Here is a 15,416-nt window from a genome sequence, read left to right on the forward strand (position 1 = left end):
ACTTGCAGTCAGTAAACAGTATGAGCCATCAAACAAGCACTTTGTTCCAAACAAGCATCTTGTTCCCTTTGGACGCTCTTTGCCAAATGATCACGACCAACAAAGCATGTGCTTTTTGTTGCAAGGTCCTGAGTCCGCATACAATGGTCTTTGTTGACCTTTCATCACATCACGACCTATAAAATGGGTATCTGAGGTTCATTCGGTTATGCATGCCAACGTATTCCTTCTTTTAATCAAGAGATGTCACCAGGCCAAACACTTGGTCTCTCTATACCATGTGTCCCTCCAACCCGAATTGCATGTGTCATACCGCCCAGCGTGACGCGGAGTCAGCAGAACTTCCGCAGCCTGCTTTCACACCGACTCCCGTTCCACAAAGCGCCTTATCGAGCACCCTATATTTACAACCTTCAGCTGGTACCCGGTTATCACTCATCTTCCAGCCTTCGCTGGAGGTACATCCAGGCATACTCTCGGCCTCTCCGACAGTGTCGTCCTTTTCCCAGATACAACCTCCTTGGGGGCCCATTCCGGGAGCGTTTCCGACCTCCGAAATCCGTACAGGCATGCTCTCGGCCTCTCCGACAGTGTCGTCCTTTTCCCAGATACAACCTCCTTGGGGACCCATTCCGGGAGCGTTTCCGACCTCCGAAATCCGTACTAATCACGCTCCTCAAATGGCTACCGAACATCCCGCCGCGTTACCCGTACGATTGGATATTTCTCCATTAGATTTCACACTACACTGGCCGTATGCACGTCCTCCAACGAGTGCTCCAGCCACCGAAGCTGGCGGTGTTGGTAACCAAGGCACTGACGGTTTACAATCGACGCCTCCAGAGCCTGCCCGAGTGGAAACGGAACCCAGTGTCTCTGCGCAGAACAACCAAACTGCCCAAGAAGCAGACTCAGAAACTCCGGATGCGGACGACGAGGAGCCAGATGAGATCCACTACTGGTGGGAGTACCTCGATGCCCGGAAGGAGGGCTGCAGCTTTGTTGTCAACTGCCCGATCTGCAGCAAGGGACTCAAGGTGTACGGTACTTCGAGAGTCGCAGGCACGACTCCAGACTTGGAAGATGCGTTCGTCCTGCACTGCGGTCACTTCGTGGGTGTGGACTGCATGGATTTCTGGATGCAAGACCTTGTCGACGAGCAAGCCGTTTGCCCGATGTGCAGGGCTTCTCTGATCCACCAACTCTGTGGTCATTTAGCCGCCAGCAAGATTAAACATCCAGAGCGTGCTCACTTTGATGTTGCTGATATCGTAGGAATGATTTCATGCCTAGAACGATTTGGGCTAGGTGAGGCTGTTCCTGGCTATTGTCTGGACTGCAGAGGGATCTAGGTAATCTTAATTGGGTCTGCGAGTTGACATGTTTTCATGGGAATGCCTCTATTACTACAGGCGTCTAGCTTTGCTTTTACCATCCAGTCTGCAGACACAAAGTTCCTCCATGACCTATTTTATTTATATTGCGTCTGGCATAGACCTCGGCTCAAGATGGATAGCACTGGAACTCAACACCCTGCTCTTCCCAGCGTACCTAACAAAACACAGACTTTGTTAGTTTTTTTTTATATTATATATCACAAATGCTATCAATTACTTTCCTAACTATGCTTACTTATGCTCGTCAAATACCAAATCATCATCTTGCATGATATGCAAGAGACATCATAGCTTGTGAGTGAACCGCCTGTGGCCAGTTGATAAACTCTGAAGATTAACCTATATGGGGAGGTGTGACTGCAGCATCAAAAACACATTCTTAATGCGGTTCTGACCTTCACATGCGAGTGCCAGTCTGGCCAGTGCAGGGAAAATGTCTCAGTACGGGCTGTGCGTCTGTCTTTGAGACTCTTCAACTGTGGCACCCATAATCACTTGCTTCTAAATGATAATCACATTCACTTGAAGACAGGAAGACCCCCGACAGACTCCACCATAATACGGCTATTCATCGGCTCCTGCAAGCAAGACCTATTCACTTGCCATGTTGGCTTAACTAAAATGAGATCCCATCATATGAAATCTAATCTCATGCCAGGCCTTGACGTGTTTCTGCTACCACAAACTAAACTCAACTCTCCGACAGTCAGCCGATTTCAACAGAAACCAGCTAACTCCTGATTCTGCAACACACCTATACAAGCACACAACTTCAGCGGGCTAGGATCATGAACTCACTACCTGCCGACCTGACCGGTCAGCACCCATTCTACTACCATCCCGATCAGATGGGAGGCTGGCCACGACAGGAGGTCCTGACAGCGTAAGTCCTCATAGCTTCCTTGGGTGCATTTCACCAAGGTTAATCTGGCTTTAGCATGCTTGACACAGGCATCGGCTATGATATCATCATCAAGTGCGGAGGTCGAAAGTGGTACCTGCACAAAGATGTGCTGAAAGCCGGATCCCGGTGGTTCAAGGCCGCTTTCGAGGGTGATTTCGCTGTGAGTCTAGTCCATCTTCAAGCACAGTACTACCTTTTACACATTTCTCACAGCTAACAATTTGACTTCAGGAGTCACGAAAGCGCAAGATAACCCTCCACGAAGTTGACCCGGTGCAGTTTGACTGGGTCGTAAAGTATCTCTATGGCACTGAAGGTACGTCTTGAATTTGAATTCCACCCCTGTTGAGTCCAATATTGATCTGCTAACACGTTCTCTGTCTAGCCGAGACCCTCTTCAACTTGATCGGCATCCGGGTGCCCCACAGCATCGTCCTCCTGCACGACATCGCAGATTACTTTGCTGTGGGAACTCTCGTCAGCTACGCCGCGGAGAAGCTGGGCCGGCACTTACCCATGTACATAATACCGGAGTTCTGGGAGGCGGTGTCCTCAAATCACCCCATCATGCGGGAGTTTATCGGGAGCTTGAAGCTCCCGACATGGTACCGGGACAGCCTCTTCAGGGCCATTGACATTGTCTTCCGCGAGGACCGTCCTGCACATAGGATGCAGAATTACTTTCTGTACCTGTTCTCCAAATACGGAGACTTGCTGGTTCTCGACAAAGACACCAAGGCGAAAATTGAGGCGCGTCCTCATTTTGCCAGAAAGGTCTTTGGCGAGTCGCCTAAGCAAGAGGGGGAGCGCCCAAGGCATTACCTCTCCTCTTCAGGTGGCAAGCCGAGACTGGTCTGTCCGGAGTGGGACTAGGGGTTTGTCTAGTGAAGAAACACGGGAACTTGTGCCAGATTTCACAAGATGCGGATGGTATTCAGGATAATGTCATAGATCCCTGCCTAATTATCTCCGGGAGAGAAAGAGACATGAATGAAACACTACTGTCAATGGCCATTTTGGTATCCTGAGAACACCATCGATAATACCTTACTGTCCACTCTTGATTTCCTGGGTCTGAGTCGCCTCAACCTCTTCCTGCTGAGCCTTCCCTAGTACATCACCGGCTTGATGATGCGCTACCATACCGGCCAAGCTCTTGGTCTTGTATTTGGAGAACTGCCAGGCCCAAATCTTGCTGTTGAAAAGCTCGTCAACCTCTTCGAGCGAGCGGTCCTTCAGCTCAGGAAGGCAGAAGATGGCCCAGATCATGTATAGCGTCGTGAAACCTCCGAAGATGAAACCGACCTTCGAGGAGAGGTTGGCGTATTGCTTGCCAATCAGATAAGGTATGACGAATGTGACGACGAAAGCAGCAATAACGTCCACCACACAGCCCAAAGCCATAGCTAGAGAATGGTGTTTTAGCACACTGAAACACGAGTTATATACATGTGGCAGAAGTTGGACTTACTCTTCTTTCGGAGTGTCAAAGAGGACACCTCCGTTGGGATCAGGAAGGCCAGCGCGTTGACAGAGAAGCGGCAGAAGAAGGTGAAGAGCTGGATTGCCGCAACCATGGTGTTGAGCTCTGCCTTGCTGGGATTCGCGGCCATTCCCATCCCAGCCAGGAGATACAGAAAGACACACTGCATAAAGCAGCCCGAGATGATGCAGAACCGCCGTCCCATCTTATCGACCAGCAGCATGACGCAGAAGACGGCGACGAGCGAGACCACAGATTTGATTAGAGTGTAGAGGAAGGCTTGTGACTGTAGGCCAAGCAGCACGTATAGTGTCGGAGCGTATGACCCAACGAACTGATTGCCAGTCCACTGATTGGCGATGAACGACAACGCGGCGATCTGGTGTTTCGGAGAAATTAGCTTTAGCACAATTGAAAGAGACAAGTCGCGTTACCCGGGTACGACGGAAGTTGGTCCCTTTGAATAGATCGAGCCAGCTGTTGTTGACCGTCATCTTCTCTGCCTCAATCGCCTCCTGAACGCTGCGGATTTCCATGTCGACCCATCCGGACTGGTTGTCTTCCTCGGTGCGAAGACTAGCAAGGGCCTGCAAAGCCTCGTCATGGCGACCTTTCTGGAGGAGCCACCTCGGGGAGCTGGGGCACCATCGGATCTGAAAAAGACCAGAACATTAGCACACAAGGCACAAGGCAGAAAGAACAGCGTTTCAGTCATACCCCAGAAAGAATGAAGACGACGGGAATCAGCTGCATTCCGCACACGATCAGCCAGCCGACCTCGGTCGTATAATGCGATATGCCCTGGATGGAGCCATTGGCCCAGATCTGCGCCGCCGACATGATGAGCGAGTAGCAAGCGATGAAGAATCCTCTTGACTGAGGATAGACAATCTCGCCCACGTAGAGGGGCACGATATTCTCCATGTCTTGTCGGTGGATGTCATTAGCAAAGGACAATTGGGAAGCCACAGAATCTTAGGGATAATACATACAGCCTATGGCGCTGTAGACAATAGTTCGGCCAGCGCAAAAGATACCCCAGTGCCTCCCGGCCACTATATGGCACACGTCAGCTTGTGATACTCTCCCGAGATGGTCCTAGGGATGATCTTACTTTGGACAACGACTCCAGTGGACTGGAGCGCGCAAGCCACAACCATCGACGTTTTGTATCCGTAGCGTTCGTTCAGAGGCTCGGAGAGGAAGATGCCAAACAGTTTTCCTAGCCAGGGAATCGAGTTCAGGAGCGACTGTTGAGTTGCCGTGATCGAGTAGACGCCTTGCTTATTGGGACTGCCAAAGGTGCCGAGCCAGGACTTGGTCACTTGAAGGGAGCCGAAGATCGCCACATCGTAACCGAACAAGACGGCGCCAAAGTTAAAGACGATGAGGGCATACCATGCCTTGACATGCAGTTAGTTGAGTCCCGATGATGCTGCTTTCTCGTGTTCTCCGTACCTTGGCCACAGTTGTCTTGAGAATGTTGTGACTCCCGCTGGAGCCCAGTCTGCCGAGCTTCGAGGCTGCCATGTTGCAAGAGGTTCGAGGCGAGCGATGCAATGGTGAGGTGAAGGCCGGAAGGAAAGCTGACGAGCAAGCCGATGATATGAGGCTGGCAGCTCAATTTATGTTGGAATCGCGGGGTGACAGAGACGCCTTGCCGCTGTTCAAGACTCTTCTGGAGAATTTGATCGTGGCGCTTGCAGCTCCCCGAAACCCCAGATTCCCACAAGGGTATCGGTGAGGTCGGCCGGGTCGAGGCGACCCCTCGGGGAGTCATAAAGTGTGGAGTTGTGGAGGACGGCGTCCATGCTAGGGGGTGCTTGAACTTCCGGAACTCGGCCTCGACCCCAGGACGATCTATCCCAAAAGGGTAATCAGAGACCGAAATGTCCGTTAACATAATTAAATCTGCCGGTCTGCGCATTCGCCAAGCCAGCTACCGACAGCTAATTATTCTCTCTACACGTGCTAAATTCGCACTTGTTCCACTGGGCTGGAATTAGCTCTTCGCATCATGTCGGTTCAGCTTCCCCAATCAACTTTGTCGCATGAGGGATGCAACCTTCGCCAAGCCTACAAATGGGCGCCATCTGTCCAACAGGCCGAACATGCTATGCAATTCTCATTCATGCTAACAAGCGCCCTACTCTACTTGTAATTCAATCCAGCTTGTTGACCCACTCCAGAGCAACAGCCGGCTCCAGCCTCTTGGTGTAGTCGGCCTCGATGAAGGCATTTCTGACGACACCCTTGCCATCGACCAGAAGTGTAGTAGGGATGGGCACCTCCAAGGAATCGTCGCCATTGCGCTTGGGGAGGTTATGCCCGAAAGAGTCAAAGACCGGTCGAAGAGAGTCGGGCTGCTTCCAGACAATGCCGAGCTTGCGAGCATACGCGTTGCCGGCGTCCGAAAGCACGGGGAACTTCAAGCCGCGCTTCTCTGACTCGGAGAGCGACGTGTCTGGCAGCTCCGGGGAGATGGCCACCAGGGTGACTCCCTTGGCCTCGAACTCTGTGAGGTGTTTCTGGAGATGGACGAGCGCCAGGTTGCAGAAGGGGCACCACGTCCCGCGGTAGAACGTGATCCTTGGGGCCTCGGTCAGTCGGAGCGACAACTTTTGATCAACTTGGCAGAGACACGAACAGGAGAGGGCCTTTCTTCAAAAGGTCGCTGCTGGACACCTCCTCACTCAGAGCGTTGGGAAGTGTAAACCCTGGGAGCTTGTCCCCTTCGTGGATGGCAGCTTCGCGATTGAAGTCCGCCTCAATTTGGGCTTTGGCAGCCGTGATCATGGCCTTGACGGGCTCAGGCGCATTCTGCTGAAAGCCTGCAAGGACTTGCTGTAACTCGGTAGCGAGGCTCATTTTCGGAAGAAGGTCGATGTCGTAGAGTGAAGTGAAGAGTGAGGTTCTTTGTTGGTCGTCGAGTGAATGCTAGTGTTGATGATTTGTGTTTGTTCCTACACCTAGTCAACTATCGGTCACTCGACAGCCCGGATCCTCCATTATATAGACGAAAAGTCCTCTGAGTTCTTCTTGCCAGCATCATGAATTCGTCCGAGGTGACAACAACGGGATCCGTCGAACTGCTCTTTTGGGTCGAATAAGTGGCTCCGAGTATCCATCACGGCGTGAATGGTGCTGGTGTTTCAGTGGTTGGTGCGGTCTGGTGCGAGTTAGTGCGGGATTTTGGTCCGAGTTGGTGCGAGATTATGTCATGGCCAACGACAACCCGGCTCCATGCCCGGGTCGTCCGATAACACCGGCCGTCGAGGACCATGCATCTGTTCCGAACCATTACCAATCTCCTTCTTGACTCCCTTTCCAGCTGCCCAAAGTAATGATTGAGGAGTGACGAGCTATCGGGAGACCGGGGAAACTGCCTGGCCCCTGTCACAGCACCTGTCATGTCTGCTAGCGCGGGTCGCGCAAACAAGGCGCCGCCCAAGCGAATGCGCCTCGGCACCCGCAGCTGCGCAGAGTGCCGCCGCCGCAAGGTGCGATGCGTCTTCCCCGATAAAGCGTCGATGTGCGAAGGCTGTGCTCTCCATGGCGTCGAGTGCAGGCCCCAGCAGCCTCCAGGGAGCCAGAGGCGCGACCTGGAGCATGGTACCGCATTGGAAAGACGGCTTGACGAGATCGAAGCACTTCTCCGACAGCAGCAGAACTTGATGAGTGCCAATCAGCAGAACTTGATGAGTGCCAATCACCTCTCGGTCTCCACGCCGTCGAGTCAAGGTCAGGGCGATGCTCAATCATCCGCTTTTCAACACCAGTTCCAAGGACCCAGCCTTGACACGCCTTCAACCCAGCCGAGCAATGGCTGGGCACGTACTGAACCAACAAGCAGTCCAGGCGCCTCCGAAGGCTCGGGAGATGCGGCTCGCCTCGATGTACTCAACAACTCTCCATTGTTCAGATTGTTCAAGGAAGCACTGTCCTTGATGCAGAAGGATCCAGAGTCCTCTATCACGCCCATCCCCACACCTAGCAATACGCATACTCAAGTAGGGATTGAGACCTTCGACAGGAGGAGAAATATCTTCGATCACCTATCGAAGCAAACCCTGGAGCAAATACTGGACAAGACGAAAAGGTGTTGGGGCATCTGGCCTCCCTGCTTCTTTGGAAGCCGCCCACTGCGCAACATGACCGTTCTCGAGATGTCTGACTTCATCTCGACAGCCATCGGCTCCACTGATACGGCTATGCACGCCAAGGTCCATGTGTGGATAGCGCTCTGCATCTTTGAGTTACCGCGCGCGTGGGTGCAGCAATTCTCAGAACTTGCGCAGCCAGATGCATTAATCGACACCCTCCTGTCCCTGTCAAGGCATCTCCTCGCGGTTCGCATACAGTCTGGCGAGACCCTTGACCAGATCGAAACACTTGCATTAGAAGCTAAACTGTGCATTGATCTAGGCCGGCCAAGACAGGCGTGGCAGGCTGTTCGACAAGCAATCAATTCGTCCCTCTTACTCGGCCTGCACCGAACTATGCCGGAGAACAACCGCGGATTGAATTTATGGAGGATACTACTGCACTCGGAACGCCAGCTCTGTGTGGTGCTGGGCCTTCCATCTTCCATCTCGAGCCTAAACAAGTCCCTCATACCAGAACCGGACAACTCGGTTCCTCTGCAGCGCCTCATGCACGAGATGACCATCATCTTCGGCGGTATCGCGGACAGAAACCAGGCCATGAACGAGGACAAGTCATCGATTTTGCGGACCATGGAGTTCGGCCACAGGTGGGAAAGCAGCAAGAGCATCATGCCTGACGAATTTTGGAGCTCGCCGCCACCCTCTGGTCTGACATTCGAGGAGCTGTACCTCCGGCAGACGGTGAAGATCCAGTTCTTTATGCTGGGCAAAGACATCCACCTGCCATTCTTCCTAGTTCCTCCCGAGGTACACGACTACCCTCTGAGCCGGACCGGATGCCTTGTTGCATCACGCGAAGTCATCATTTCTTATCTCGACCTCCATAGAGGAGCGGGACCGGAGTTAGCACCCTGCGGTCTGATGGACTTTGAAGCCTTCTCGGCAGGCGTGGTCATGGCGATTCGGATTCTGCGCGCCGCAGTCAACGAGATCGACACATTTTACCTGCTTCTCCCCCACCGGAGCCTGCTCGTCGAGCTCGTCGAGGCCCTGCGCCACGCGTCCACCTTGAAGGAATGCACCGTCGCTGGCCAAGCGGCAGACGTGCTGGGCAAACTCGTCGCGCTGATCCGCGAAGACATGTCGCAGCCGTACCAGGACATAGAGGCCACCGAGTGCGACGTCACGATACCGTTCTTCGGGCGGCTGAGGATCAAGGTCTTGCATGCTCCTGCTGACCAGGACACGGACCCGCCGTCGCCGGCACCCGTGGCCGAGGTGGCCGGTCTGCCGACCACGGCATTCCCGGCCGTCGAGTTTGGAGCCATGCCCTTTGGGTCCGATGCCTTTGCCAATTTCGACCTCAACGCCGAGCTTACTGCCGACTGGTCCACGGCGGTCGAGACTACTGGCGACCTGGGTTATGATTGGCTGCCAGTGTTCCAGTGAATGGTTTCAAACTTCAACCGCCTTTACGTCTTTGCTATTTGAGAGGATGCTGTCGCGTCGGCGGATGATCTATCTGTAGTAGTGGCGGAGGTATTGGTTGTGGTTTGCTGATGTGCCTTCAAGTCTTCTCATCCCTGATGATAACATTGCACTGGGTCGGTGTAGACAGGGAAGTCTGTATCAATGTATCAAATGTTCAACAGTCACACACATGGCCTTTGGGCGAGAGGAAAGGAGAAGACTTGTGCGAAAGCAGTTGCCATTCTGGTCAATTCGAAACCCTCGACCTCTCTTGCAAGTGTCAAAGCCCGTCCCAAGGCTGTCGTAGAAATGCCCTATTCTCCCAGTTCCTCGAATGCATCGCCAGTAGACAAATGCTGACCGGCCATGAGTCTTTGCCAGGTAGTGGAAAGGCCCAGCCATATCCGTGCCCGAAGCTACTTCCGAGTGAAGTATCACATAAAAATGAGTTGGACGACGGCGATGTTGGCGATGAAGAAAAGGTCCAGGCGGCGAGCCTTCTTGCAGTGGTTGCAAAGATCTCCGTCGTAGAAAACTCGATTCTTGATATGTTTAACATCCTGCCACAGGGATCAGCCTCTGGAGAAAGTGAGGGTGGTGACATGACTTGCAACGTGAGGGTGGAAGGGGATACTAACCCTGGAGAAATCCATCTTGCGGGTTGTTCTTGTCGTGTCGTGAGCTGGACAGTCAACTTTGTGATGTCGAAAATCCATGTGACAAGAGAAGGGTTGGCCGCTGGCAGACTCAATTGGTTTAGCTATTGGGTTTCAAGGTCAAAGTGTTGGAGACTTCTCTGCCAATTTCGAACACGTGCTCGAGCGCATCGTCACTCGCATCTTATCACGAGAGGCTAAGTTATGCCGACCTTCTCCCGACCCTCTCCCGACGCCCTCGACAGCCTTCTTCCTGAGACTTTTCGCTTCGTAGTGATTCACTGCCTAAAGGTACGCAAATGGCTCGCAGAAACCCGTCAAGCCAGTTTCTATTTAAGCGCCCCTCCCCTCCTTCACTTCCCATCCTCTTCTCCTCCCCCATCCTCTTCTCCTCCCCTATCCTTATTTATATATTCCAGCACCTTAAGGCTTTAAATAGATCTTTACTTCTTCTTTAATTCTCTCTTAAGTCTCCTTCTCCCTTCTGTCATCCACTTCTCCTTTTCTCATCTCTCTATTCCAACACCTTCTCAGAACTTTAAGGGGCTCTTCTCTTCTTCTTCACTTCTCTTCTCTCTCAAATCTTCTCCTTGTTTACCTCCACCTCCTATTATCTCCCTCTATCAACTATAGAGATCCCATCTAGTTGCCTCTTTCACTCTCTATTTCTCGCCTAGACTCTGGCTCCTCTTTCTCATCCCACTATTTCCCTCAATCACAAGAGTAAGTCCTGTCTCCCTCTTCCCTCTGCAAACATTTCTACTGCCTATCTCTTTCTTTCTCACACACAGTCAAGCTAACGCCATTTTCACATCAAGAGCCTCACTTAGTCAGGCAGCGATCACCAATATCCGGAGTAAGTCTATTCCCAGCATGTCACTTCCCCGTCCATCTAGCCACCATCACCGCCCTCTCATGTAAAACCGTTGGTTGCCACGAACAGTCGACCCGATGATCCTTGGATCTCGGCAAGGCGGCGACCTCGACCTTCAGCCACGTTCATCGGGGCTCGAGTTGTGGGAGGGGCACTCTATGTTCCTGTGTCCAGAGCTGCAAGCCGACTTTCGGCAGTTGTTCGCTCGTCGTTCTGGGGTGGATTGGCGATGTTGCAGGGTTCACTTGATGTTGGAACGAAATACTATGGCCTTGGCCATGGAACCAAAGCAACCTTGCACAGGATCTCGTGGAGGATCCTTGGTCGCGCATTACCTAACGGGGCACTGCAATTCAGGGACACAGGAAACGCCGGTGACGGCTAGATAGACACTTTCAGGGATTTGGCGTAAGACTTACCAGTGAGGTTCCCTTGCTGACTGGGTGAATTTCCCTTTTTTAGTACCACCTCGAAGACTACGGCAGAGAGTTCTACTTCGATGATTCGGAGGACTCCAAAGGCTCAGACGCGGGAATGAATCCAGTACAGGGCCGCCAAGCTTCTCCCGTAAGCATGTCACACGTCCAACGCAATCTGTCTATCAAGCTGACTTTCTCAAGCCTTACACGCCAAACAGCGGTTCCGCCGAAGCAACTTCACTTGTACCTTATGCTGAGGCGGATTTCTCTAGCCACGACTTGTCTCAGCCAGCCGCGCTACTCCTGGAACTCAGCCACACTAACTCCAATGCTGGTCACATCCTTGCCATTCTTATCCCTCTAATATGTGGCCTTATCTCCAATAATAAAGATAACATCCTTGTTCAGGTCTAGAAGAAAGGGAATCTTGTGTTTTATAAGTCGCTTCTCTACATTCATATAAAAGCCAGCTTCACCCTTTTAGGTCAACTTATAAAGGCTTATCAGAAGCAGATTGTCCTTACTAAAGTTGAGAGTCCAGGACCATCTACTGCTATAGTACTTAATATGATGATTTTAAGGAAGCCGGAGAAGGGTGAGGATGGCAATCTTGAGACCCTCACTGTATATACCTGCTTGCTCTAGATTGCCTCTCTTCCCACTCAAACCAAAGTCGAAGTTCTTAGGCTGTAGAGTTGCTCGGTGGTTGACAATCTCGATAAGTCCAGAGTCAGCAGGGCCACTGTGACTAATGTATCCAGCCAATTCCGTTGGATCAGGACCGGGCACCGGAATCTTGAATAGGTTTCCTTCGTGTTGGACATGAAAGTCGGTCTCAGAAATATTAAAGCTGGCAATGATGGCGTCGCGCCTAGGCAAATGGTTGTTCTGATGAGTACATTGCACATGGTTTTCAGGAGACGGGAACGATGAAATATACATACTGGTTTTGGATCAGCTCCCGAAAGGCTTGGATAGTGCTCCACTGACCGTAATCAGCGCGTAAGGGTAGGCGGACAGATGTCTTCTGTGTCTTGATCGAGTCTAGTGTGCCATCGTATGGTTGCTCTTCCTCAGAGTCATCCGCGATGTTGCCAGAGTTGTGGGCAGACTGGGATGAAGACCGCCCATCACGATGTGAAGGAGCCAACATGCTGCCACCGCTAGCTCGTGGTGGTGCCATGTCTGTTGAGCGATGCCACTCTGAGTCGATCTGGAGGTCCTGTAAGGCAAAGCGGGTATGTGTGTGTTGTAGAAAAGGAAGACGATGACCTCTTCCAATCTGGGCAGGAATGGAATACGTTGAAGGGAGGGTGGTCAAAATGATGGCGATGAGGTGGTCTGCCTGGCGCCCAGTCAGAGGGAATGACAGTCTTGGTGCCAAAGCAGGTGAAAGCTGAGATTAAGGCAATAGCAGTCTGAAGAAGGGAGTCACTCGGTCACTTATGGGCGTCACCAGCAATCATTGCTCGTCCGGTCGTGGCACATTTATTTTATTCCCCATGTGACCATAATTTTCAAGTTGAAAACAATCTGATTCTAATAGATATCAACAGTTGACGCAAACATGAAGCTAGTCCTTAAGCAAGTATCCGTCTCCTTGACAAATGCATCCCCTGTATAACAACGCAGTACAGCGATCTTGCCCCTTGCAACCGTCAACCATTTCCATCGTTCATACTCCGTTGGCTTTCGCACATAGATAGAGCACTCATGTGCTCTGCAGCTAGTAGGAAGGCTTGAGCTGGAGGAGCTGGCGCCCAAACGACTCCACGAGTTCGTGAAACCGGGGTTCTTCCGTGTTTGTCAGCGATTGCACGTTCTGTAGGCCTCTTGCTTCTTTTCGGCCGAGCAATACTATGCCCACATCATTCCGAATTCTCGAAGCGGAGGTCCCTTAGGTGCTCCAAGGTGCCGTCACTCACGAAGCCTCGTGCATAAAAGACGCCTGCATCCTCTGTCTCTGGGTCGTCGAGCAGAACGTGAAGCGCAATGTCGTGGTCCGGATACGTCTCCATGACACCGTTCCAGATGGCCATGATGGCCTTGCCTTCCTGATATGAGTTCTGCTGCGGGGAATCGACGGCTGTTGGACCTGGGCTTGCGAATGTTGTATCCGAACCGGAGTGGGGAGGCCCAGCCGTCAAGCAACATGCCTCAGAAGCCCATCTCCATGCTCCGTGCGAAGGAAGGTGTAGCACCCGGTACAGTGAAACAACAAGAGACGAGCACACCAGGCTTGGAAGTCCTCCGCTGCGGCTGCAGCTAGGTTGATAGGGGTGGCCGCTTCTCCACGGCGAGCTAGTCGCGTGGTCTCTCCGATTACGAACTGGAGATCAACAACAGGATCTGGCGGGAACGGGCGAAGAGTGTTGCCCAGTTGTTTCTCGGACTCTTCCCGGATATTGAGAGCCTGTTCTGCCTCCATGCGCCGAACTCGCACCTCCTCACGGAGAACCGACAAGACAGCCCTCTGGCGACACACCTCACAGCATGGCCGTCAGGCATCTGGATAATTACCATTCTGCAATCCCCGTTCTCAGCAATCACATCCGTCTTGGACAGACATCACTTGGACTGCCCAGTGAGCCCGTCTCTGGCAAACCCGTATTCTTCCGGACATATTTACAATTAGCCCCCTTGCCTAGGTAGTAATATACAGCACTCGTCGCAGAGCTACACAAGGGATCCATCTCCCCGAGTTTTGCGCCAATGTCCCCAATGAAACCCATCCAAGTCAAAACAGAAATGATGTACAAGAAGAAATGGCCGCTCAGGCGTTGCTGCTGTGGCGTGCCCGCTTGCGGGCGCTGCCCACGGCCGGGGCCAGCTTGTCGTTGCGCTCGCGCTTGAGCTTCTCGTCCAGAACGAGGGCTGGAGTCCGCGGTTAGCTTGCGATGCGGGAGCAGATCGTGAGAGAGTGCGGCACTTACTGAGAACGTCGTAACCGAACTGGGGGTGCTCCAGGCACAGAGCTCGGAACTCCTCCTCGGCCTCGGCGCGCAGGGTGTGGCTGCGCATGGCCCAGAACTTGGCCACAGGGGCGCGGATCGAGTTGTCCTCCTTGGGGGTGTGGGCGTAGACATAGCGGGCATAAGCAATCTCGCCCTTTGCCGTCGAGTTGACACAGTGAATCTTGGAAGAGGACAGCTGCTTTAACTGCGGCATTTGGAACTTCTCTGCCAGGGTGTACACGCGGGCATGCTTGAGGAGCTGGTCGCCGGTCTCGTCGACTTTGGGGAGGGAGGGGTCGGTCTCGAGCTGGCGCTGGCCGGGGATCTTCTTGGGGAAGTAGTCGCCGGTGTAGAGGAACTCGAGGAAGCAGCCCATGGCGTCGATGTCGTGGTCCGCCAGGTCAATCTGCCGCGGCTGTAGAGGATTGTGAGCTTAGATCGCAAAAGCATGATGCTGGCGCAAGCCTGAAGGGTGGGGGACATACGCTGCCGTCGTCGGTGAACTCGGCGCATGCCTCGCGGAAGTAAGGGCTCTGAGTCAACAGGGCTTGATGAGCGGTGATAACGGTCTCCTGGCCGCTGTTTCCAACCAGCAGGGTGACGATGGGGCTGGTCAGGAAGCTGGTGAAGCTCGGGCGGGGAGTCTCGCCCTCCTCAACCTCGGCTTCGGCGAATGGCAGAGCGGCGCGACCAGAGGGCTCCTCCTCTCCCTCGCCGTCTCCGGCCATCTCCACCTCCGGGGTGGGGTTGGCAGGCGCGTCGGCAAGGACCTCCTCGTCGTGAACACTATCAGCCATCTTATCGGAGGTAAATTTGGTGTCTGGCGGGTGATTGGGTTTGTGCTGGTCGGCGAGGGAAATCTGAGAGAGTGATGAAATGTCGACCAATTGGCGGATGAATCAGAGTTTGGCGCAGGATTAGAACGAGCGTAATTGGTCTGAGAGATCCCAAAGGAATGGAACTGGAATTTGGACTGCGTGACAAGGACCGACAATGGTGAGTCTGGTGGGATGAATGGAAGCTGCTGGACTTTGGACTGAGGTCGGAGGTTGGACGATTTGCAGGAGCTCAAAAGTGTGGAGGCTGGGACGGACAGGGGTAGCTGTGTGGATGCCTGATGCGCCAGGTGTCGACTTTTTTTCTTTCTGTTCGC

General features: G+C 53.0%; 7 protein-coding genes across 7 annotated transcripts; 3 read left to right on the plus strand and 4 right to left on the minus strand.

Moving 5' to 3' along the window:
• Positions 1-680: 680 nt before the first annotated feature.
• E0L32_011279 (uncharacterized protein) lies at positions 681-1,352 on the plus strand (the record flags this gene model as incomplete). The annotated part of the gene is made up of 1 exon (XM_031133991.1): positions 681-1,352. One exon carries the CDS (start codon positions 681-683, stop codon positions 1,350-1,352), a length of 672 nt encoding a protein of 223 aa, XP_031000746.1.
• Positions 1,353-2,185: 833 nt separating this feature from the next.
• E0L32_011280 (uncharacterized protein) lies at positions 2,186-3,174 on the plus strand (the record flags this gene model as incomplete). Its single annotated transcript, XM_031133992.1, has 4 exons — positions 2,186-2,280; positions 2,335-2,461; positions 2,533-2,617; positions 2,687-3,174. 4 exons carry the CDS (start codon positions 2,186-2,188, stop codon positions 3,172-3,174), a joined length of 795 nt encoding a protein of 264 aa, XP_031000747.1.
• Positions 3,175-3,348: 174 nt separating this feature from the next.
• Positions 3,349-5,314, minus strand: E0L32_011281 (uncharacterized protein; the record flags this gene model as incomplete). Its single annotated transcript, XM_031133993.1, has 7 exons — positions 3,349-3,707; positions 3,773-4,070; positions 4,120-4,437; positions 4,502-4,710; positions 4,777-4,839; positions 4,899-5,187; positions 5,243-5,314. The coding sequence occupies 7 exons, from the start codon at positions 5,312-5,314 to the stop codon at positions 3,349-3,351; spliced, it is 1,608 nt and encodes a 535-aa protein (XP_031000748.1).
• Positions 5,315-5,946: 632 nt separating this feature from the next.
• On the minus strand, positions 5,947-6,652 carry E0L32_011282 (uncharacterized protein; the record flags this gene model as incomplete). Its single annotated transcript, XM_031133995.1, has 2 exons — positions 5,947-6,373; positions 6,432-6,652. 2 exons carry the CDS (start codon positions 6,650-6,652, stop codon positions 5,947-5,949), a joined length of 648 nt encoding a protein of 215 aa, XP_031000749.1.
• Positions 6,653-7,194: 542 nt separating this feature from the next.
• Positions 7,195-9,339, plus strand: E0L32_011283 (uncharacterized protein; the record flags this gene model as incomplete). Its single annotated transcript, XM_031133996.1, has 1 exon — positions 7,195-9,339. One exon carries the CDS (start codon positions 7,195-7,197, stop codon positions 9,337-9,339), a length of 2,145 nt encoding a protein of 714 aa, XP_031000750.1.
• A 2,546-nt stretch (positions 9,340-11,885) lies between these two features.
• Positions 11,886-13,832, minus strand: E0L32_011284 (uncharacterized protein; the record flags this gene model as incomplete). Its single annotated transcript, XM_031133997.1, has 5 exons — positions 11,886-12,180; positions 12,254-12,705; positions 13,235-13,409; positions 13,544-13,782; positions 13,830-13,832. 5 exons carry the CDS (start codon positions 13,830-13,832, stop codon positions 11,886-11,888), a joined length of 1,164 nt encoding a protein of 387 aa, XP_031000751.1.
• Positions 13,833-14,082: 250 nt separating this feature from the next.
• On the minus strand, positions 14,083-15,060 carry E0L32_011285 (uncharacterized protein; the record flags this gene model as incomplete). Its single annotated transcript, XM_031133998.1, has 3 exons — positions 14,083-14,183; positions 14,243-14,678; positions 14,749-15,060. The coding sequence occupies 3 exons, from the start codon at positions 15,058-15,060 to the stop codon at positions 14,083-14,085; spliced, it is 849 nt and encodes a 282-aa protein (XP_031000752.1).
• Between the last annotated feature and the right edge of the window lie 356 nt (positions 15,061-15,416).

Source organism: Thyridium curvatum (assembly GCF_004353045.1).
Source record: "Thyridium curvatum strain D216 chromosome Unknown NODE_102_length_128654_cov_80.091529, whole genome shotgun sequence".
Taxonomy (NCBI): Eukaryota; Fungi; Ascomycota; class Sordariomycetes; order Thyridiales; family Thyridiaceae; genus Thyridium; species Thyridium curvatum.